The 24,517-nt window shown below is 36.1% G+C and overlaps 2 protein-coding genes and 1 non-coding gene across 6 annotated transcripts in view; 1 reads left to right on the forward strand and 2 right to left on the reverse strand.

Annotated features, from left to right (window-relative positions):
- LOC135685726 (uncharacterized) overlaps positions 1–2,059 on the reverse strand; it is a 62,113-nt gene extending 60,054 nt beyond the window's left edge. The window contains exon 1 of the mRNA XM_065201772.2: positions 1,790–2,059. Within this exon, the coding sequence (XP_065057844.2) occupies positions 1,790–1,913 (124 nt within the window). The 5' untranslated portion in view covers positions 1,914–2,059. The remainder of the gene's footprint in view (positions 1–1,789) is intronic.
- Positions 2,060–2,535: 476 nt separating this feature from the next.
- On the reverse strand, positions 2,536–24,424 carry LOC135685730 (NADPH oxidase 4). Of its 4 annotated transcripts, none has more exons than XM_065201781.2 (22): positions 22,021–24,424; positions 20,039–20,277; positions 18,611–18,706; positions 18,097–18,210; positions 17,710–17,794; positions 17,437–17,534; positions 16,846–16,873; positions 15,586–15,632; positions 15,310–15,335; positions 14,941–15,021; positions 13,811–13,955; positions 13,515–13,607; positions 13,089–13,160; positions 11,171–11,233; positions 10,825–10,891; positions 9,966–10,092; positions 8,915–8,951; positions 8,437–8,519; positions 7,835–7,943; positions 7,404–7,478; positions 6,877–6,989; positions 2,536–3,222 (listed from the first exon to the last, which is right to left on the reverse strand). In XM_065201781.2, the coding sequence occupies exons 2-22, from the start codon at positions 20,093–20,095 to the stop codon at positions 3,216–3,218; spliced, it is 1,623 nt and encodes a 540-aa protein (XP_065057853.2). In that variant the 5' UTR covers positions 20,096–20,277; positions 22,021–24,424; the 3' UTR covers positions 2,536–3,215. The 4 variants fall into 4 exon arrangements, with proteins under 4 accessions (XP_065057853.2, XP_065057852.2, XP_065057851.2 ...); XM_065201780.2 differs by having other exon boundaries at positions 2,536–3,232; XM_065201779.2 differs by lacking the exon at positions 2,536–3,222 and adding an exon at positions 5,764–6,685 and having other exon boundaries at positions 20,039–20,169.
- Positions 14,200–14,506, forward strand: LOC148958416 (Nuclear RNase P). The gene has a single exon (XR_016144662.1).
- Positions 24,425–24,517: the final 93 nt, after the last annotated feature.

Consider the following 24,517-nt stretch of genomic DNA (forward strand, 5'->3'; position numbering starts at 1 on the left):
AGAAAAAATATCAATTTTGAAATATGAATAAAATCAAAAACACCCGAACCACTAAATGTAGAAATAAGAACATCGAGCCTCAGGGAAAATCATTTTTTCCAATAAAAAGGAGGGTAATTACCAATCTCCTTTTAAATTTCCCCGCGAAATCTCAGTTCACTACTTTTTGCTACGCTGAGCAAGAACTGATTCCGTGGTTTTCAGTGTTTGCAAATGTCTGCAAAGGTTGATGCCCCTACTTTTATGACATTCCAGAAGGGCTTTGTGGTGTCGAGTAATTCAAGCTAGATCGTATTGGATTAAAACCAGCTCTCTGGCTAAATTTTACTGGTGGTAAAAAAAGACGGACAAAACCGAAAGTTGATCATCAATGGAGTTGTGCGTGTTGTACGTCGAGTAATGAGCAAAAATTGATACAATAAAATAAAAAATTTGTACAAAAAATGAATACTTATTACGATGTTTCGAGCATAACTCTTTATCAGGTAAAAAGAATAGAAAAACAAAGCAAAAAGTTATCTGAGTGACTTGTTGGCAATTCATGGCACTTTTTTGAATGAAAGTAGAGTTTTGGGACAGAGCTGGGTATTTCGTCTTTGATATTTTTCCTAGCCATTTCTTTCAGGCCAAATGTTCATTACATTTTCAATAACACAATGCATCCAAAAAAATTCCAATTTGCTGAGCCAATAATTTGATCTTTATACCCGGATCCACGAAAATATGTCAAACCTTTGGTAAACCGAGTTAATATTTCTGATGATGGTACAATGAATCTCTGCGTGGGTGCCAAAAATGTAAACTTGGTGACCAACAACTATTTGGTTGGCGCGCTGCCTTTACCAATCGGTACCTTAAATAGGTTACTTTGGCAACGGATTTTTAAATCCGGCGTGTTTGGCAAATTATTGTTTTCCACTGATGAATTCAGTCAGCAAAAAGGGATGCAGCCGGAGCGAGACCAAGTTAGTGGTTTGTGAATGAAACATCAAGTTGCGATATGCGCAGTGCTGTATTATTGTTTAAGAACACGAGGAACAGACGGGATTTATCATTGAAAAAACAAAGAACCGTAGAAGCTACGGCCAAGTGATGAGCACGATCTCTTCTTTATCTTATGTTTTTCTCACAGAATTCAGGAGGCAGAAGAATTGACCAAATGCAAAAGTCATGAACGGGAAAGTGTTGAATTTTGCCAACCAAGCACCCCTTGGGGGTCACACTCCACACGCCCCCCAACTATGATGGGCCTGGCTGAGGCGTTTTAAAACGCAAATCAAAGCCCTCTATTATCAGTGTATCAATACATGATATGACCAAACAAAGATTCAGTACATTGTCTTTCAATTTACGTTACAGTGAGACAACCGAATACCGATTTTGAAAACAACCGAATGACGTAGGAGCTCGGAATTCTCCCGCCCCTTCCAAAGACGCGCAAGCAAGTTGCTGTGGCTGCTGTGTCTGTCATGCTCAAAAGTGCCTAGTTTGATTCTTAAAAGTTCGGTTCGGATTTTATTACCCTCGCCACCTATATGTGTTAGAATTCATATATCATGAATTGAAATGAATCATATAGAAACAACACTTACTGTTTGAAATCAAAAATGGGGCTGATATCAGTTAAATATGAGTTATATAAACAAGAAACTCTCTCAATGCCTTTGGAAAACCAATCGAATAATAAAAATGTGGTTTTTTGTTATCAGCAACCTGTTGGTTGAGTCATGAAATGAGCAATCGACTCGTTAAAATCTTTTTGCAAGAAATGAGTTAAGTTTTCACTTACCTTGGCTTACTTTGAACTTTGCTGTTGTTAAGTCGATGGTATTTTCGGTTGGTGTATGATTGTGGTTTGAATCAAGCACATCACTGTTGCCATTCACTGGCATCCCTTGCCTTGGTGAATTCATACCCAACGATCAAAGCAAAGGCTAAGCTTCCAATGTCTGCGCTTTTATACGCTAAGAGCCAGGCATTTGGTGTCGTTCGTTCGTTGTAACAATCTAGTTTCGTGAGTCGTCCACTTTTGGATGTTTTTCACAGGTCTTGTCATGGAAAGAACGACTAGAATTCTTTTGTCTTTGGCGTTTTGTTTTGCCAGCGATCCTGTTCAAATTGTTTGAATAACGCGCTTTGTCAACCTCACCGTCCACACGAAACCTCCTTTGTATCCCGTTACAATCAATTGATAACAACAAAGACGATAGTATTCCCAGCTCACCTTAGTCGTCTCAGTTTTGATATTATTCAGTGTTTCTTTGAATAATATGGGAACTTGGCAGTGGTTGACCTACACCTAGAACGTGCCATTATAAACCCTTACTAGAATTTTGGTAAGCAAAGAAGCTCGATGTTTGTATTTACACTACGAGAAAGAATTTCTAAAATAGGAATTTGTTTTCTTCCTTTATGTTCACTGAGCCAAAGATTTTTCTGTTGTTTGTAGTCAAGTGGGTGCGAAATATGATCTAAATTTTCTGAAGTTTGAATCGTGTGGTTCGGTATGTATAACAAGAAAAAATGATAAACTGATTATTTTTGATGAAGGAATCAGGACAGGCATGAATCCATTCAGTGAATCACAAATAAGAATTATTTTCACTTAATCCAAAGGTTGAACAACGGGGGATTAGGGTGAGATCTAGAGGGAGGGCTTTAGAGTTCATAAAAACGTTAATTTTGACATCCAGTACAATAAATATGTGAGAATATCTGATACTGAGGTGAGCATTAGAACTTCTGGACAATTTTATACCTTTTTGTTGAGGTATTTCGCTTTTGGGGTCAGAAGTTGTCAGGTACGTGTTATGGAGGACTTGCGAATTGTGTTATTTTCTATATCTCCTCATTAATTGTTAATTATTAGTTGTGCTTTGCAACCCAGTTGAAAAGTCAGCCTCTAGTAGATGTACAATTTCTTGCTTATTTTTTTCCAAAACTTTATCCATCGTCATACCTTTGATGATATTAACCACGATGATATCAATAAACTCAGTCATTAGTAGCAGGTCTCATAATTGTGATATGCAGTTGAAACAACAGTTTGCTTCGAGTTTCCTTGTGAAACCGGAGTCTACACCTAAGCCATTTTGTGGTGCTTCCCATCATTTGATTGTGGGTGCAGAGGTGGCCAGGATCGCAGGCGTTATTCCTTCTTCAAACAACTGGATTCTCCAGGTCACTTATCATTGCTTTCAATCTTCGGTCCGTTTTTATAACCTGTAACAAACTGATAATGTATAATTAATCCTTAACAAAATCGTTAAATTGATGATATAGTTTAGCCTTTGAAATTGACATAGCTCAACTGATCATAACACACGTCATACTGATAAGAGATAAACCAGCCAGCTATCGTAGTGTTTTACGTCTTCATTCTTAAAGTAATACTAACAAAAGGTTGCAAAAATGATTTTTCAGGCGTCAGATTTTTAAGGCATCAGTTAATGACACTGCGGTAAATTATAGAAATAATCTCCTGAATTATAAAAAGGATTTATTTATTACTGTTGGCATAACAGATCGCGCCAGACAAATTAATGCCAGCCATAATTCAAACAGTTCGTATTTTCTAAAAATAATATATAAATTACATATAGTTTGGATACGGCCTAAAATCACTATCAAAATCAAAACTAGATATGTATTAAATTACAGCAAAGCTTTACGTAATGTGTAGCTGCCTGTGAAATTCAAAATCCTTATTTCTTACTTGAAATGTTTCAAAGATTTTGACAAATATTTTGTCAATTGTAAACCTCGTCAGGGTTCTTCAACTTCAACTTTAACATTTCATTATCAGTATATTTTAAATAATTACAAGTGATAAGATAGTGCTAACATAAACAATTAAAAGATTTAAAAAGCATAGTTTACATGAAATTGTCAGCAAGGAAAAATTAAACACTCAAGGACACGTAGAAATAACTCAGAGGAGCTTTCGAGCTACGCGCGATTTTGTGTTTCTACAGGTTACATTGTATATATTTAAAGAAATAGATTCAAGGAAAAACATGTATGTGAAGTTGTGTCATTAACAAAAACAGCAAGAATATATAATAAAGGAAACAACTTAAAGAAAGTAAAAAATAAAAATTGATATAAAAGGAAAAGAAAGTAGAGAACGAAAGAAAAGGGGAGTGCAATTCAAAAGTTGATCATAAGATGCTATTTGAAGGCCTATTAATTTCATTGGGAAATATTTTTAGGTTCCTCTCTAGATAACACGTATTCTCTGCTATTCTAAGTTTGCGTGTATAGATGATGTTTCTAACTTAAGTTAAGCATTTCTTTAATAAAGAATGGATTTGTATTCATCTTTGTTCGGTAATTTTTAGTTACAAACAGCTGAAAACTTCTTTGACGAACCGATATGTATTTGATTAAGAATACCCCAAAATCACTATGCTATCTTGATATGCCCTTCGTGGCGCTCTACCGTGGATGCTATGAATTTTGTCTTTAACTTAGCTATAATGAAACATCGCTATAAAATTGCAGTAGCTAAATTGTGACATCATGGATACTTTGTTCAAGTTTCTTGTTTGTTTTCAGGCATATATGTCAAGCCTATCGCGAACCCATAGCTCCTGGCTTGCCTTCCCACAAACCATATTTTACATGGAACTAAATATTTTGTGTTTTGTCACGTTTTATTGATATCATTAATAAGTTGGTTAATTAAAAATAGACCTCCAATCCCGGAGAAAAGTAGTTGAGATTTTTTCACGAAAAAATTACTTTTCCCTCCCCCCTATTCAATTTTGAATACATGTTTCTGAAGCACAAATGGTATTACTACTTATCAAGCATTGACTCAGGGGAAAGGGAGGATTCGAATGAACTGGGGCGACGTAAAGTAGAAAACTGCAAAGATTGCTTTGGTTTCAACAATTTTGTCCGGAATTGTAGAATTGACCACTGTAGAATACCTAGCTAATTTCTTTGCATGAGCAGAATGTGGCATTACCTTCACACGTCCACAACAATCAAATCTTTGGTGTCTAGGGTTTTCCTACAGGTTTCTACAAGCTTTCGCATTTGCGAGGGTGAAGGGGAGGGAAATTTGTTTACAAAATGAAGCAGTAGGCTTGCTACGAGTCCTTCAAAGAAATTGAGACTGGTGGAAATATAATTAATGATAAATAGCCCTCTTTGTGAAACGAGTAAACATTTTTGAAAAGTTCACTAGCATCACTGTCTTCCAATTTATCTGGAAAAAAATTATCGGCTACAACTGTATAGATTAACATCAAGCGAGTAAGATGCAGTGGCGGCGCCAAGAGGGATATGGGGGTATTTACCCAACCCCCACTCTTTTCAAAACATGGTCTACATGTTTCTTCTAAAAACGATTAAAAAGTGCTAGGTAGGGGTAGTTCATATTTCCTAAGGAAAACTAACCTGGTACAAAGCACTGAAACGAGGTACAATGGTTTCGTCTCACTGGCCACGCCCATTACCCTACTGCAGTACCTGGCGCCGCCACAGCAACTATGATATAGCAGGTCTTTCGTCATATCAAAGTTTTCAGTCTGATCTAGAGACCTATCCTGTTAAAGCTCTGTGCCATGCATTATGATCCATGTATTAATTACAATCTTAATTTGCGGCATTTTTCTGCTGTGCAAGAAGAATTTCTACCGCAAGTCTCTACTGATACCATGACCCTTTAGGCTCTAAACGGGAACATCTGGTACTACTGGAATCTTCCTGGTTCGCTGATAAAACAATAAAAAGAACAAGAAAATGCAAACAGGAGATAAAGATTTGTTATCATTCATATTCACTTCTACGAACAGAAATGTCCATGCTAGTTCTATTTCTGATCTACAAATTTGCAATATTTACAAAGGGACCTAGTTAAAATCAAAATGAAATTGAAAATTTCACTGATATAGAGGCTACCATATAATTTACACATACTCATAATTTGTCACTTTTGGTAATTCTAAAACGCAACTAAAAGCTACAAATACTCTTCGGATCTTCAGATATTAAGATTAAAACTTTATTTCTCTAAAATTTATTTCTACACAATAAGGCTATAACGAAGTATTTTTCAACGAAAACTTTACATGTAACTTTACAAGCTTGTTGACTTGTTTATTACCTTATTTCAGATCAATAAAACTGATTCATTCTACTTTTCTAGTGAAAGCATAATAACATGAAATTTGATACATTTGCCATTTTTCCCATTTTCAACATATATTTCTGTTTTGCATTGTCTAATTCTATTAACCACCCCTGTCCAGGTTCGCTGAGCCCCCTCAACTTGGACTTCGAAACCCCCACTTAATTCTAACAATAATATACTACCAGATATAATTTTTTCGTTATACCCTAAGTTATCTCCTTGATATTCCAATTTATCAACGCAAAAATTCTTCAGGATAAATTTGTCCATCCCAAAGGAGCTGTTTTGGGGTTTTTTAATGTCTCCCCTCTATAGACAATTGAACTATTTCTTACATTTAAACTGTAAGATCCTTAATTTCCTAAATTGCCAACCTCAGAGATATGAATTTAGCGATCCTTCACTCCTGGACCACTGTGTGTCTACCCGAAGCTATCCTTGTGGTACTCAAATGAATTGCCATGGCGACATGTCGTATGACACATGCGTAGAAGAATAGGAGATATAGACCTAGGGCCTGTATAAAACACACCAATTTTCTCCCTAAAAGAAATTGAAAGCAATCTTTATGCTGCTACAGATTTTTATTTATTTGCAAATGACACGAAAATAGGTTTTGACTTCCTATGGAAGATTTTTATCAACTGAGCAAATCTTGATGCATGGCTAACAAAAATTGTTAGTAGGTTGTGAATGATTGCTAAGCAACTACGAATTTCATAAAAAAAATTCACCTTCTATGATTCTGCGAAATGCTGTTAAAAACATCTTCCCACGCTGGCCTGCCAAACTGTAGTCTACTGCTCAACCAATCTGTGCTCAAATTATGATTGTGATGGTATGTTCCCTAAAAACAGCAACATATAACCTATAAGAATTCTCCTTATTCAGTTTTTGTGAATTGTATTGACAAAACTCCGTAAAACAACACATATTATCGAACATGAAAAATATATTGATCTTCCACGTTGATGTCTGTAGAACACTACGTCATGTTCAGGAATATCCAACAATTTTCTCTTAGAATATTCGTAAAATGTTCATTTTTGCTATTCTGACGAAGAACAAGCAAATACCTTTTAATAAATGTTGCAGCCTTATTCAAAACATTAAAGCAAGGTAGCTCTCTCCAAGTTTTACACAAAGTTAAATTCCTTCAAACTCAACTAATAATGAACATAATTTTACCTATAATCCCATGCAAAAACTCGATACTCCCAGAAAATGAGTAACATAAAGAGGCACAATAATGTTTCATTACCTTCTCAATATCGTCACTTTTTCCAGTCAGATAGAATTTGCAAACAAAAAGATCGGGTTTATTCATCTTTATCAGCTAAAAAATAAAATGATTTCAAAATAACCAAGAGTGCAGCAGTTTCACAGTTACAAAAAAAGCAATAGGAACTAATTTTGGAAATATGATAGAATACCAGAGGAGATATATGAAAGAAAGACCCTTCACGTTTGTAAACAGATTGAGATAACAAATTTTTGGTTTTTCCTGTTTTTTCCCAAGAGTCTATCGCCACAATTCAACGGATGTATAATATTGTGAAGTTTATATATGTGACGTTTAAAAAAAAGAAAATCTGAAGTTCAAAACTGAAGCATCGGTAATGAAAAGAGGAAGAGGTCTTCAGTTTGGAAAATGAAGATCTATTGAAACAGAAAGAGATAATTTCGACTTACTTCTTGATTAAAGTCATAAAGTAGCTGTAGAAACCAATGGAAATCATCCATTTTTCTCGAAACCCAAATAAAGTAGAGTCTTCGTAGCTTCCCTTGTTCTATATTGAATCTGAGGAGTAAGAAACGAGCAATTACTGTTCCAGTTTAAGGCAAAGAAAGCTTGCAAAATACACACAAATTTGCAAATCAAAAACTGTAAGCATTCTGTTTTTGGCACATCTCAAACTACTAAATATCTTATTGGTTGGAGTTTATCTTCTTTTGAAACCTTCAAGTAGATATAAGGGATAAAGATATTTCGGGTAGAAAAATTTAGTCAAAATTTCTTTAAGAATAAACCATATACTTTACGCATCTCTTTCTTTTATAAAAGTAGACAGTAGAAAATCAGTCCTTTTTCAAGAAATGAGGCTGCATTTTATTCAATGTTTTGAAAATCCTGTACCACACCACTTCAAACAAAAATAATCTTTAAAAAATTACATCTGATTTTCAAGCAAATACAAAATTGTCAATTTAAAATTGGGGAATCGTCAAAAAGAATGTAAATTCATGATTAAGTCCGCCAGCATGTTTCTGCTCTATCAGACAACATGTCATACCTTAGAGAGTTGATGACTGCTGCAAAGGGGGTAACGCCAATACCAGCGGCGATGCAAATGCTGATTGGGTATGCAGTGACATCCTGGTGGTACAAAATAAGCTAAATCAAAAGTCTTATCCATAAACTGCAGCTAAAAACATTCTTATACAACTTTTTGAGGAGGTAGTGGAAGTTACCAAGATAGAAGCTGTATTGGCTCGATAATGCATAGACGTGTTGATTTTCAGTGTGCGAATAAAGGAGAGGCCACGATACTCGACGGACTGCGGAGGAAATCTTGCGGCGGAGGAAAAATCGATAAAATAGTAGTGTATCAGGAACACCGCAACGCAACGAGAATAAACAACAACAAATACACAAATCAGTGATGGTTAAATAAACAACAACAAATACACAAATCAGTGATGGCTAATATTTCGCCCCGGTATACGGAGAAATTGCATTTGGCAATCGCGATAAACCAAAATCACACTCACTTGACACGGACTTCCATAAGGCCCATCGACGAAAATTCTAAGAAAAAGTGTTACAAAGGGGACTTGAAAATAGTTTACATCAGTAAATATTAAACAAAATGATCATGAAAGTTTCAACCCTACGTTCAGTGGAGCAATACAAATACCAACCATCGTTATTATCATTTTGTTGGTGAATAAGTTGTCAAGGCAGATTTTATAAATCATCAATATTCTCGCTATTTCAATTTTTATCAAACTAGATTAAGTTTTTGCGACCGAGCCTTACACAAAAGCAAGATAAAATCTTATTCTGGTCCCATTAATAACAAAAATCCATTCAATGATAAAAAATAATACAATAATAATGTATCAAGATTTATAGAAGTTTGCTTGGTCAGTTAAGGACAGCTGCTAAAAATCAACGTTAACAACCACCTGTTTCCACCGTTAAGAAATAAAAACTATTATTTACAAAAATAAGACTGCTTGAAATTGAAAAAAAAGTCATAAAATTGGGTCTTCAACCTCACAATTGAGACCTCATTTCTCAAATCAGGTGACAGTTTGTTAGGTTTTTGTACACCTTGACAACTAAAATCTTTTTGAGCGGTCTCTGTGTGCAAGGCAAAATGAGATTTGTTTTGTTTCATCGAATGTCCTTTTGGTGGTAAAGTCGTTTAAAGTGTTTTCCTTATAGGTGCAAGACCGTTTAAAAACTTTAAAGCTTCAAAAGCAAATCGTTCATTTCGACTTATACTCGAAAACTTCAACTAATACTCAATAGACGACAGGGCGGCTTCTATTTCGTCTTCGATACAACATGTTTCTAACTATTTCTTTATCTATCTATATCTGCATCTACATCTATTTCTATTTCTTTAACAATTTCTCATAATATCAATAATTTTAATAGTTTTAATAACTCTTTAATCTTTATTAAAAGACCGTTTAAAAACTTTAATAATTTAATTTAAATTTAAGTATCATTTACACTACACTTTTGTAAGCCAAAAAATGTTGGCGAACGTTAATAGCTATTAGGTTCAAAGCTACCGATAGCTGAACATACCGTAAAGATTCAATATTTTTAACCAACTTTGTGATGTGTCCACTTTGTGATTTCGAATACTGCACAAGAGATTGCTTTCTGGACGAGGTCGTCTTTGATTTTGTGAACAATTGACTAGCTAGGGTCTCTGCAAACAGAAAAATCACTGAGTCTTTTGGGGCGTAGACTCAATACTAAATAGGCTACTAGAGGAAATAGCTTTAAAAATTGTCAGCAAAATGCATGCAAAAGACATCAGTATTTGTTAGCTATATCAGGATTTATCATTAAAAGCGATAAAACAATTCACCATGCGTTGAAGTAGTACTACTTTAAATGTTGGTATTACATTAGTATATTTATACATTAGAAAATTTCATGAAAGAAGTAGGCTCAATACAATTTTTCCTATTGCTTGTTGTTTTATTGTAGATTTTTGACGATAAGATGTTTGGCGATTTATAACAAATTTGACTCAAAAATCGTTCCGCATAAAACTTTTCGCCATCAACCGCTATTTCACCTCAATCTCGAGCACAAGCAACACAAAGTAGGCTAACATTCTGGGTAACCACCTTTTTACAATGGGGAAACGGAACAAAGGCATTTTCAGCGCGTCTTCATGCATCTGATACCAAAGGGACAAAACCTACCCCTGCATACTATAGCTTTAAGGTGATGTCATAAAAATTTTAGCAATAAACTGAAGAGCTAACATCAAAATGGCGTCGCAGTTGCAAAAAGAGTCCGGCTTTTTAACCTGATATTCATCTGACGCGAAAACATTTGATTTAAGAAACAATCATTTAAACAAAACTCTAAATGATTGATGATATAATGTAATAGCTTTAAGAAGCAAACTAGGAGTACTAAAAAGTACCTGTCCACTTTCCAACGACTTTGACATGAACAGAAAAGTGATCATCTTTTGAGCTTTCTAGAGAACACTTTAAAATGATGTGGAGAATTAAGGATTTTACTTTGAGATGTTGACGAATAATATAAAAAGGAAAAATAACAAATTATGAAAAAAAGATGATTGCCGATTTGTTCCTAAACAAAACAAACAGCTAAACATCATGGCCAAAAACAACAATAATGCAGATACTAAACTCCCATAAGCTCACTTGGACCCTCATTAGGACCATACAAGATATGCATTTAGGACAATAAGATTTAACATATTAATACAATCACTGATGTCATTTCATTGAGTTTTGGCTTACTTTAGTCAAGGTGAACGGGTGCCATTCAAACTTTGCGATTTCTGGGCATTGTATTTGAATAAACTAAAAAAGAAAAAGTGACTCAATTTATGAAGATCAATCAATAAAAAAATCTTTCTGGAGAACGGCTATCCAGAGGATGTCATTTCAGTTTACATTAAGGAGAAGATAGCTAATTTCTTGGCTGACGTAAAATTTGGTCCCCAAAAGTGCCCGGTCTATCTACCTTGGATCAGTAACAGTTCCTTACATTTCGAAATACAGAAAAAACAGGCCGCAACAAATTGTTTATTGCCGTGAAACCACGCATTGTTTACGGTACAAAAAGGCCCTTCCCTCCATTCATAAGGATTACGTTCCTACCTCACAAAAGAGTTCTTCCGTTGTACATGAATTTATGCGCCAGTGTGATTTTGTCAACGCAGGACGCACTACCCAAAATTGGAGGATAGAATAAAACAAAATGTTCTGTCTAGAATTAGAAACAAAACTCATCCTCAAAGAGAACAGCCACCTCGGTCTTGCCGATCTAAAAGTACAACTAAAACCTGCGATTCTGCTATCGGGCAGCATTTACTGAAAAACCCAGATTGTGCAAAAATTTATAATGGCGACATGTTTCGGATTATTGGAAAAGCCCGATCGTCGTTCCATCTAGCAATTTTAGAATCTATCTACATAAGCACGAAAAAACCACTATTGTGTAGACAAAAGGAGTTCGTTTTCACCTTAGGACTCCATTGGTAACATCATTGGCAAGCGGCACTGATTGGTCAACCTTTACAGTTATGTGCTCGCGTTTCTGATTGGCCTATTTCGATCCACAACTGGGTATATATATTTCCTAGCGTAGAGTTTTCGATCTATGTTCTGATGGTTTAAACTCTGAAGAGTGTTAGACGAAAAGCTTTAGTTTACTAAATGTTTGCTTTTTTCAAAGCCATTTTTAAAAAAGTTGAAAAGTCGTGAAGCAGAAACCAAGTATGAAAGCTCATTTGTATTAGTAAAAAAAGTCTAGTCAAATTATTCTAAATTACTTGATAAAAGTGTCTTTCTTATGTACCATGAACCATTGGAGATTATAGAAATATTATCAGCTAACGGGCTGAAGTTTTCCATTTAAAAGTCTGAATAAAAGAACACCGACTTTAAATCCTCATTAGTAATCATGCTTGAATTTAACTCACAGTCGAATTTACCCGTAGAAATATTATTCAACTTATGGTTAGCAGATAAAAGAAAACATTTTCGCCCCTTGAAATGATTTTTTTCTCAGAAATTGCCAATGTTTTTACTACCCTTTCACATGTAAAGCAAATCAAGTGAGACAAATACCATATGGAGTCAATTCATTATACTTGTCTAGAGAACAGATTTTTTGAACCACGAAGAACTGAATAGTTTTGGCACAAGTTACACAAGTCTTAGATACACAAGTTTTGGCATTGTGTATCTAAGACCGGTTCTCTAACTTCACATTTGATAAGTTTTATAAGTGTTCATGACCATATATCAGCTTTCCAGTTTCACTGAGCCAGCTAACCAAATTCACAATTTGTAAAGAAGACTGCAAGCAAATATTTTGGGCACCCCCTTCAGATATTGTTTGACCAAGGGACTACTGTGGAGCCTTTTTCACCATATCCAGGACCTGTTTACATGGAGGCAGGATGACCAGGCCATGTAAACACACATTTAAAACAAAAGAAGCTCTTTTTCATGTTCGTTTTGTGTTTTTGTGGATCCTGTCTAACCGAACTGCCCTTAAGCTCGGCCAAATGAAATGAAAATGCAGTTTAGTGTTCTGCTTGATGCGAACTCCTCTTCCATGTAAACAGGTCTAGATCTGTACCCCCATACTACATTGCAAGACCAATTGCTGGGCATGCTAATTCTCAAACATACATTTAGAACCTACCTGTCCTGGCTCAGCTGCGAATCCATGCTGAACCAGCTGAAGCTCAATAACATTGCCTTCATGCCAAATGGCCTAATGGATACATGATAATGTTATGGGTGTACGAAAAAGTAAATTGATATAGTAAAAACAAATTTAGTATGGATAAAAACTTGCTTCTCGTTAAACGCAACCGGCAAGTGCCTGTGACCCTGAAAAGGATGTCCCAGAATCCAAAATATCAGGTCATGATAGATAGCCTTGAAGAGAATTAGCAATCAATTCACGTGGTCTGCCAAAGGAACATATTCTTTCTATAATTTTATTCTTGATATAGATGTTTAGTTGTTTATTTAGGCTCTTCAAACATGCGCAAATGATTTTTAATTAGTTTATTTCAGGAATATTTTGTAAATTTTAAAAGAAAATATCAAGGTTGAAAGTTACCTTTTTAATATCAACATGTTTGCTTCCTCTCCATCTTCTGATTAGGCGATCAAATATATACAACACCAAAGGGACAATTATCCATTTCCAGGCCTATTCGTAAAGAGACAAAAATGGAGCCGAAAAACGACAAAATATGACTTTGTAACAACAGAATGCAACCAAATAACGACAAAATAAGATACCATGGCGAATTTCTACTGTAAAAAAACAGTCGTTATGCCTAGAGTAAATGATGACCTAGCCATCGAAGCTTTAAAAGCTGCCAAGTAAGATAACATTCTCTATTTGCGTACCTGTGCAGGGTCTTGATCGAACTGAGCATGCGCTCGGCAATATACCTTGTCATCAGGAATGCTATTGGATGCGCGATTCGTTTCGTTTGTGTAAACACATCCTGGCCAATGTTCAATGAGATTTTTCTGCCTCTTTATGATGCACCTGAAAAAAACTTCAATCAACCAATGATATGCTACGGGAGTGCGCATGCGTGAAATTAAAAATTTCAGATTGCCTTTCTCGTCATTATTTTACATTAATATATCAACTTGCAGTTACTACAATCATGCAGATTGTACCTTTACGCGTAAATTGATAACTTATTCGAATAACCAATTGCCCACATGCAAAGCGCATAACTCAAGCCCACGATATATAGCCCTGGAAATATGAATGCATCTCTGGCTTGGTCGTAAGCCTGCTTAAGGAGAAACAAACGGAGGGCCTCAGTGCTTTCGCAAATCTCCTGGGAAGGTCTGAGACAAAGGTCATTCAAGGCTCTAGCAGGGCCCCCTCTTAAGGAGGGGTGGGAGATTAGAAAGTTCCTGGCGTACGGCAATGGCACAAGACGCGAAAACGCCCGATTAGTGGGTTGGACGCTGATGCCGCAGTGCGCTTAGGCTGAAAAACTCCCATGGCCAGCAACTTGAGTGCGATTGGCAGGGTGACATCCTTGTGACGTCATAACTCAATTCAGACTACTCTACGACCAAGTTCCTTTTTCAGCGTGACAATATTATTTATTGCAAAGAGAACAGTAAAATCCTAAATGAAGAAGGTCTTTAAAACAACGAAATAAAATGTTCAACAGTTTTAACTGACGCGACAGGTAATCTGTCTGATAAAATTATCATTAACATCGTGATTTGCTAGCTACCGAAGATATCAAGTAACACTGATGCTATTGATGAATTCAACTATTTTAGTTACTCTGCTGCATTTGAAAATACAACACAACTTAATATGTGGTAATATGACAACAAAAACGTGGTAATAATCAACTACCTAAAAAGGAACTGTTACGTACAACAACATTCTCCTCTCATCCCCATTCTCCTCTCATTCCCATTCTCCTCTCAACATTCTCAACAAACGGACGTTTCCATAAAAATTGTTCAACAATATTGTGGCTGTTGGAATCACTTACCCGTAACTGTGAAGGAGCAGCAAGCCAATGAATGGAAACGCTAAATGATGAGTATACCAAAATATGACGTAATTTTTTCGCCTGAGAAGCAAGAAAATAAGGATTAGTTTTTTGGCTTTGATTCAAAGTGGATAATTGCTAAGTCTGATTCGCTTCCACCTCACTCAACTTTTGAAAAATATAACGAGAATTGGGCAGGTGGGACTCAATTATTGTTTGAAAAATATTGTCTTGTTCTGATAGAAACAAAGTCTGGTGTCAGCCTAGTCTGGCAGTCTGGAAAACGACGAACTTACAGCCGGAGAAGAAAATGTCAGTTAGAAGACTGTTTTAAAGAAAAAAGAACAATTTCGTCAAAGGTCAACATACCGTACAGATGGGATAGAAGATGTGAACTGAAACGAAAAGAAAAGCCTTGAAATATTTTGAACTTTCACAACTCTGAAACTGACTTGTGCCTTTTCAGTGAACCTACTTAGTGGATCCATTGGAAAATCAAAAAAATAAATGATCTAAATTGACAAAGTCTGTGCGTCATTATTCATATTCCATTAAACGGTAGTTACTACCAATGTAATGTTCCTTGAAGTGTTGGCAACAGAATAGAACAGAATATTTGCATGAAATGAAACAGAAATAGCATACCATGAGCACTAGAATGACAAGCATGAGCAATCCCGTGGCTCCAGTTGCTGAAATGAAAAGACATTTTTTAACCAAAGACAATGAGATTAGAATCAATTTTACTCAGATTTCACCACTACAGACTGATGTGATCAGATCTTGACAATAAAAATTTGCTTTCTCGTGCAACAGCAATAATGAATTATAAAAACTGGAGCAACAACTACGAACAAATCTGAATAAAGTCAATTTTTACTCGTTATCTAGAAAAATGCCCGTCAATGGTGGCATCACGTAGGGCTTTGGGACACATTCTCCTGCACCCTAGTTCTCGACAGGAGTCAATTTGGCATTTCAGTTAAATTCGACGATGAAAAATGTTAGGGGAAGAGTAATATTTTGGAAAGAGTGATTCTGCGATTTCGAAATTGATTTTATGGAACCGAAAGTTAGAGATGAGCTTTCGTATAGGGAGAATTTGTCTTCCTTGCTGGTAAAAGAGCGTTTTCTTACAGAATGAAGGGCGTGGTCTTTAAATTGTTTATCCCCCCCTCCTCATCCACTTTGCAGAAAATGCTGTATCTTTGTGTCATTATTCTTTCATCCATGAACATAACATATAAAACAAATGGGGCTAATGCGAGGGATATTGCATTAAGAAATGCCTCCAGTTGCTGACACGTCATTATGGTACATGTTAAGTTTGTGTTAAAACTAAACACCCTCCCAGCTCCCAGCTTTTTATGCAAAATCCCATTTCTATTACGCGTTTATCTCGCAGAGTGGGTGACAGGGCTCAATGCACTAGCCATCCGTGTCCGATAACGATTTTCCCGGTCCCAGTCGCCTAAATCCCAGTTTCAAGTGATGAAAGGAGCAAATCTCGTTTCCCAGTTTGCCGCCTCAGGACCCGGCAAATACTAAGTCGGGAATTTCTGCTTGTAAAAACCTCTGCTATACAGATCATTGTAACGGGATTTCGATGGAAAACTCAAATAGACCCCGGTAATCCCAGTCAAACTGGAACGTTGGTTTATAAAGCGGATGACAGGAAAAATAAATGCTTTTATTGTCAGCTTGTTATGCAGATATAAGCACTCCAATCGCTTAACCTTTTAAACTGCTAACAGACAAATATTGTCATAAAAGAAATTTCACATTGAAGCGAGGCCAATGCTTTATTGTGCGTACCAGCTGAAGACATCTCTTTTACAATTATGATAAATAATATGGCTTATAAAAAGAAACAATATTATACAAAGATAGCAAAATCGAACTCACTTGTAAAGAAAACTGAATATTTGCCCATCTGTAAGCATAAAATGAACCACTTGTTAATTCATTTGTTTTATTAACTTACATATTGAGCTAAAAAATACTAGCATGATATTTTCCAAATCAGTTAATGTGTGTTGATGAGCATATTCAGAAATTGAATCTATTAACTTTGTTATTACAACTGAAGCTTCAACCAGCTCTAGGATGATTGTTGCAGAAGCTAATGCACAAAAATCTGGGCAGAGCAGCAGCATATGGCCAAGGGACATCCAGAACAAACATTGAAAAACTGCTTGAAGGAGATGTAAGAGGCAAAGTTGGGCAAACCAGTAGATTGAAATAGAAAAGAACTGGCTGCAACGGGATAATTTTAAGAGTTCGACAAATCAGATCAGTACAAATGCTTTAAGAAAACAACATGTTTTTCATGCATTGGCAAAATTTTAGCATGGTATGCGTTGAACTTTTATCATATTTTGGGTTTCGTGGTTTTCTGTCGTTTACTCTCTCCGTGGCTTGCTCTGGAATGCATTTTTCTGATAAAAGCCACAATTGCTTTTACACAAAGCAGAAAATTAGTTAAAATTCATTCACCTGCTCTTTTTTAGGAAATAAATTCACTCCAGGGTGTTCTTCGTTAAAATTTTCGTTAAACTGGAAATTGTTGATGCAGTGGGCGACTGTGTGAACAACTGAAACGGAGAAAAAAGAAAAAGTTAAAAACAAAAATGAAAATGCAAAATGGAGACAAAGCTTTCGATGATTAGAATTATACCTGTTGATCAAATTACACTATTTTTCATTTCATCGTGCATTTTTCCATATTTTTCATGATGTTGCTAAGAAGCAGAATGACAAAATTCTTACTTGATAATAAGCAAAGCATCAATCCACAAAGAATGTGCATGGACTTTTTCTCATCCAAAAGTTTTCTTATTCCAGACACGCAAAGCTACGAAAAACGAAACTGTCAGTACGAAATTAATCCAACTTCGAAAATAGTTAAAAAATATCGCAAGGCCGTTTGGTTGATTGATAATAGTCTTCTTTCCACATCTTTTTAGGTGAAGCAAATGGAATTAAAATGAAGTGCTGATCGTGCCTTGCTTTGCTTTAGCAGGTTTCAGCTAATGCAGTGATTATGAAAAGCAATAACTATCATTTGCTGGTAGAAACTGGCAAAACAAGAAGCTGAGATTACACTGAGAAAGTGGATTATTTTGGAGAACATCATGTAAATATTTACTGGCTTACCTTGGAGACGAGGTTGCGTAGAGAAGAGACAAATGTTTTGCACATGGAAAGCATCACTGCCAAAATATTGAAGCAAATGGTAGCAGCAGATGCACGGGCAATACACAGGGAGTCCTAGCAAAGAATATACTGTTTTACATTAAGGGTTGGTAATGTACAAAAAGTCCCAACAAACAGAGTACTTTTATAGGTAAGAGGTGGGATTTGTAAAGCTAGTCTTAAAGAAGTTGCTGGCCAAAATGGTGACTCTTGCATATATCATTTTGGGTAGGCATTCGATGAGATAGATAAACAGCTTTAATTTTGTATTTTACAAAAAGTCAACGGCCTTTATTTCATCAAAGCAAACATAATCTTAAGGGTTCAACTAGTGCATAAAGCTCGATACGAGATGAGCAAAACAATTATGATTAGCAAATATGTTTTTAAGCAACGTTAACGAAACCAGTGCTGCGAACCAAAGTAAATAAATCTGAAATTATTTGTATTACGAGTACGATCAATAGAGACATACCCCAAGCATTTGATGTAAGTAAAAGTATTGGGCTTCTTCGTGATATTTTCGGTAGGTTTTGTAGAAGATGACAAGGTTTGCAGTTAACAGAAAAACCTGGAATAAATTTCAGATTTGTCAATATAGTTATGAAACATGTGAGATTAATGAGAGATCGACAGGTTTAAATATTCAAAATAAACAACAAAGTTAAACTGACATCAAATTTCAATTAAGAAGAAATGTCGAAAAAATGATGAACATTGTCATCTTCTAAAAATGATGAATATCATATGATCAATAATCCAAGAGAAAAGAATTCGAAGCAATTGTCACCGCCGGGGCAGGACTCGAACCCCTTGCCAGTGATAATACTTTTTCATTCACAGCAGAATATCACTCCCTGTTTAGAAATGCTAGAATGAGTTCGAAGCTAAGTTTGAAAAAAGTGCAAAATTTCACTGCATTACAATAACAGAAAATATAATTTGACCCTTAAATATTTAATTAATGGAGTTCAGTAACAATGTCTCAAGGCTCCGACTGACTTTAAAAAAATCGTTTCTGGCCACAATTCACAGCAATTGAAATTCTGCGGTAAGGAGGCTAATCACCTGGAGCCTCTTTGTCAACTTTAATCGACTCAAAAAGAAACAAAAGGATTTACGGACTTTTGATAAGGGTTTTGGTTTGACAGCAACGAAACGTAGGTGCCGTTTTAGTTTGATGTTTAACTAGATGTTAAGACAAAACGGCCATTCAGAACAATGTGTTATTTTCAGGTATACCCTTGCCTGGGTGGAAAATTGATATCTTTTACCAAATTGACAAGCAGTTGCTATAAACTCTCTTATAGCCTTCATAAATTAACAGGTCATTTTGTAATTGTTTCACTTTTGCCTTAGTGATTATCTGATGGATAATGAGAAAAACGCAAACTCTCGTTAATCAAAACAAGCTATCTTCATTCAACAGACTTCGTTGAAAATAAAAAGTTTTAACTTGGGGTCTAACCATAACAGCAGCAGCAATAAACAACATCAGCCACATCATTCTCAAAACAAAGGGACCCCCAACAAAATTGCACGAAGAGGGGTGCTGGTCAACCCATCAGTGTTCGACTAGTAATCAAAATGGATTATTGAAGCTGCCGAAACCTATTGTCAACAAACGATCCATTGATAATATATAATGTAAGACCGGAAATTCCCTTGATCTCTCTTGCCCACAGCCAACCCAGAACGACACTCGCCTTCAGGTGAATGCTTAGAAAATATTTTCACAGATTAACAACTTCAACTAATTAACAAAGTTCTGATTTCGGAAGAAAATACTAAGAAACATACGAAAAGCAAGAAAGATAGTATAAGACCTGGAAAGACACGGAGAAAACAAGGACAAACTAAAATTATCAAAACAATTTTAGACTGCAGGAATGTTGGTACTTACAAAAACTGCTAACTTCCAAATATGGTTGTGCCAAATACTGCGGAAATTCCTTGCCATGATGAAAACTGACTGATGCTCTTTGCTTGGGTTTCACTTTATCTGGGTTTTATCCAATTCGTTGAGAACGGCTCCTGTTTTGGGTACGTAGAAATAAGTCCTTAACACGGCCGTCACGATCCACACAAACTGACAAAAGGGGTCCCTCAGGCTATTTGTAGTCAAATCACGGAAGACGGTATCTATTGGTGAAACCACAAACAGTATGGATTGTTTATAACCAATTTATTCTGAAGTGATTGTGGAAATACTTATTATGTATACGAATGCGACAACTTGTATCAAACATACTTTCTCGAATATATTTACCAACGATAACAAGTTAATTGCTTAGTATGAAACGATAAGTATTAAACATTTGATGTCTAACATTACTGCTTGAAACCACCAAAAATAACTTCCATTGTGTTTTAACAAAATAAACTATTTTTTCTATCAAGAAATATTTTCCAATTAACTCATATTTGGTAAGGTTAATAACCTTTCATGGAAACAGACACAAAAGATTTCATTCACTGGCTCGATGATAACTTGTTCGGCGTGTGGACTCTCTTGGAGGCCTCTTTAATCAAGATAACCTGATCTATCGCGTTTGGGTCTAACCTAGTGTTGGTTCCATAACGACCAACTTCAACGTGAGAGTTGGTAGAAACAATTCTGGTTAACCAAGACACAAGATCCTCTTCTTTTTTTAGCGCAAAAAATCAAGTCGAAAATAGTATCATTACTATGGTTGAGTTTTCTCAATGAAATTTGATTCACCTTGACCTCATTCATTCCCCGGCTTTTTAATTACCATTCTACTCTATATCTGTATAAAGGATTCTTGAAAATTGCGACTTTTCTTCTTGGCAGAAAATTCCTGATATGTTTCAAAATGACATTCATAAAGCTGTGGTACGCCTTCCATCGACCTTTAAGTCTCTCAATTTGGGAACGCCTTCGGACAAATGGCTGTCTCTATTTAACGCCCATTGCAACCAATCTCTCGTAAATAAACGCCCCCTTTAGAAATCTACCTTTCTATTTTCATGAGCCCAAGTGCCAAATGCAAAGAGAAATCATTGCTGTAAAGAACTGTGCAAGTTTTTTCTAATAAAAACGTCTATAAAAACCCAACACTATCTTAATAAACCTGTAAAAAAATTTTAAGGACCGTAGACGTATGATATTTAGGGGCTGGGGGGGGGGGGGGGGCTGCAGCCTAATCAAGCAAAATTGATCGAACTTCAGGCCAATTCGAGTAATTTATCGTAAGGCAACAGTGTTCGGTCAAAAGACCCATTCCAACCCCAAGCGTTTATTTTAGTCTCCTCTACGTCCATGTTTAGCAATGAAACGAACATAAAACGACGATACTGTGCATTCATCATGAGCTTAGATTCTGATGAAAAATGCATAAATATTTTTACCGACGGTTTGAAGCGCAGCATAGAAATGACCATTCTTTGTTTGAAGGGGGCGCGCTAGATTCGAATGTCACTAAAAGGGCTATATGTAAAAGAGTTGAAAAGGCTTTTTGTAAAGTGTTTAAATGACTTGATATTTAAGTTGGCATTTGTGTGCCAAACCACTTATTGAAATTTCCTACAATTCTTTTTTTATAGCAAAACATGTGTTAGCCAAAAGCAAGTCACAATCAAAAATGAGTTGTTGTGTTACGCTCGTATGAGGTATTTAATTTTTGTTCACAAGCACCAAAATTTGGAGTAACGATGAAATTTAATTAGATTTATGTTGACTGTATCGACGAAAAGATAAGAAATATTTCCTATCACACACAAAGTAAATATGGCTTTTTCCGATTCACCGTGAATTGAATGCAAAAAGGTTTTACATCACAGGAAGGGAGCAAATCATTATTTAAAACAAAGACGAAACACAGGAAGGTGAAAGAAAAATCTAGCTTCAAAATCCAAATTTACCTTGATAATGTATTCTCCCCGTTCAAAACGAATCCATTCAACCTTCGACAAAATTTGCTCCTCCAACTGTAGGATGTGTGCAGTGTTCTCAACCACACATTTGCCAAAGATTCACTTGTTTTACCCTCTACAATAGGATTAAAAATCGATCCAATTCATACAATTCTGAAACAAAGGTGTAGTGAAAAGTCACGGGGGTACACTAGGAAAGTTCTGTCCGCGGCATCGTGCCAAAAAGGGCACGACAGGAGCAAACAAAGAACAACAGCAACCACGCTTCAGATCTACTCGTTCACATCTGAAACGACAGGATATTTATTAGAATTACAAACATACAACTATCTCAATAATAACGAAGAACAAATTTCCTTAAAAAATAAACACTTTGAAGAGGACTTTTTACTTATCAGTTGTTCATAAAAATTAATGATAGAAATTTCTTCTGTGTCGTTTCGAGCTTCTGTGTCACTTGAAAAGCCATACCCAATCTCCAGCAAAATCCAGCAAAATCCAGCAAAATCCGGAAAAGGGCTTTAAGAATTGAATATTAGGGTGGTAGCTCAAGCTTCGTAGAATTATTAAAAAAGACCGTTCTTTCACTATGCATCAAAATAATCGCCTCTCTTGCTTTGTAGAATTGTATAAGACACTAATCAGTAGTGTCCCACATAAAAGAAACAATATTTTCAATTTCAGGTCTAACTTTTTTCTTATAAAATAAGATAAACTACAAATCAGGGAAAATTTCTATGATTTTGATACAAAACATATGATTTAAGCATGACCAACATCACTACATATCTTATTCAAATGTTTCAATCAATATAGTTTTTATAAGAAACATGCTTTTTCAGACCTGTCCAATTTCCTATAAAATGGGATTTTTTTTTGAAAAACATGATCTTTTTTCTTAAAGTTATGTTTCTTATATGCGGGACACTACAGTATTGTAGGCATTAATCGCGAACCATTTTAACTGCACTGGAGGCTTTCCGTTGGCATTGCGACACCCTTAATTGCTGGGCCCACATTGGGAAGGCTTACGACATTCGTCACGTTGCGGTAGACCATTACTAAACGATGGGGAGGAGGATCGATGCATCATCGTATTGGTTGCATTCACTGATCAGTGGTTGCACTCGATCGCAAGGCCAATGGGAATGGAATGACGTCATAAATGGTTCCCTTCGAACAACACGAGAATTTAATTGTGTACAAACTTGCTTTTTAAATTCTCCATCAATTAAACTTTATGACGATTATTTTAAATTAAAAACATTTTATCAATGCTCGTTAATTAAAAATCAAACAATGGGTTCTTTCACGATTTCCTCTTGTGTCTCACAGAGGAAAGGTTTTGAAACATATGACCGGGGGTTATGTTCAATCTTAGCAAACATTCATCTCAGATTATCAGCAACATAACAAGCGAACACCATAATCATCACGGTCACCACCATTATCCTTTCAATCACAATCAAAACCATCGTCACCGCTCTTTCCAATATGCGCTGATTAGCATAGCACTTTGTGGAAGACATTCCAGGTGATATTGTTACCAGATAAATGTCCAAAACGCGGAGAGGGCCTGAGGGAGATAGGAAGTGAGAAAAGGTGGAGCTGCGGAGAAGTGGTGAGGAGGGCGGAGGAGAAGAGAAAACGAAAAACAGCCTCTGTGAAATGTTTTGTACTTGCGTTGAGATGTGATTGCGGTGGCAAACGGAGCCCAAGACCATCGGGAGGTTCACTTTAATGTCGTAAACGGAAAAACTGCTTGCTTTGTGTTATTTGTAGAAAAATATCATTAGATTCTATTAAAAAAGCAGATGGCACCAAACAATACCTTGAGACAATTGACGTGGAGAGATTTAGCGACATTGTAATGATCAAATGCACAAATGTGCACAAGTCACTCGAGAATTGCACGGAGGAGACCATAGACAAACAAATGTATCCTACTGACTACGAAAAACTCAAAACAGACTTGTTTATAGGTATTTTTCATTTCTTAATTACAGACAACATTTATCGTTTTAACGGTTGAAGAACGCGCAGTGGTTTGCTGCTTGCGGCCTGTGCACCAAAAACCGCACTTCCCTTATCTTCCACAGCCTCCTTTATCCTTTTTTCCCTCTCCGTCTCCCTCCCTAATAGCCTCTGTGGAAGAGTAGAGGGTCGTTTGCCACCCTGGTAGTACATTATGAAAGCTTAGCAGGGATCAAACCAGATAAAAAGTTGATACACCTAACATGTGTTCGCATGGACGAAGTGAATGCAAAGCGCCAGGGGGGCTAAGTATGGATCTTCCCTAAAATTATCGATCGCTTCATTGAAATAGAACTGACCGAATGGAGCTTGAAATACAATTAATTATGCCTGCGTCTCCTACGCTTATGTGCGTTCATACGATCAAAGATTTTTTCAACTGTTCGAAGGTAACATTATCAATGTTGCATTGAAAAACGCATTTGCACCAACTCTGCGCAACTGAACCAAT

Source organism: Rhopilema esculentum, chromosome 15 (assembly GCF_057945365.1).
Source record: "Rhopilema esculentum isolate cy_ngs chromosome 15, ASM5794536v1, whole genome shotgun sequence".
Lineage (NCBI taxonomy): Eukaryota > Metazoa > Cnidaria > Scyphozoa > Rhizostomeae > Rhizostomatidae > Rhopilema > Rhopilema esculentum.

Bases quoted from the DNA above. Each gene is read 5' to 3' on its own strand.
- LOC135685730 (XM_065201779.2), bottom strand. From the start codon at position 20,095: ATGGCAAGGAATTTCCGCAGTATTTGGCACAACCATATTTGGAAGTTA. The intron at 15,633-16,845 runs GTGAGTTCGATT...TTTTCATTTCAG, and splicing joins ATATTCAGTTTTCTTTACAA to CAACTGGAGCCACGGGATTG. The intron at 13,161-13,514 runs GTAACTTTCAAC...TGTATCCATTAG, and splicing joins AACATGTTGATATTAAAAAG to GCCATTTGGCATGAAGGCAA.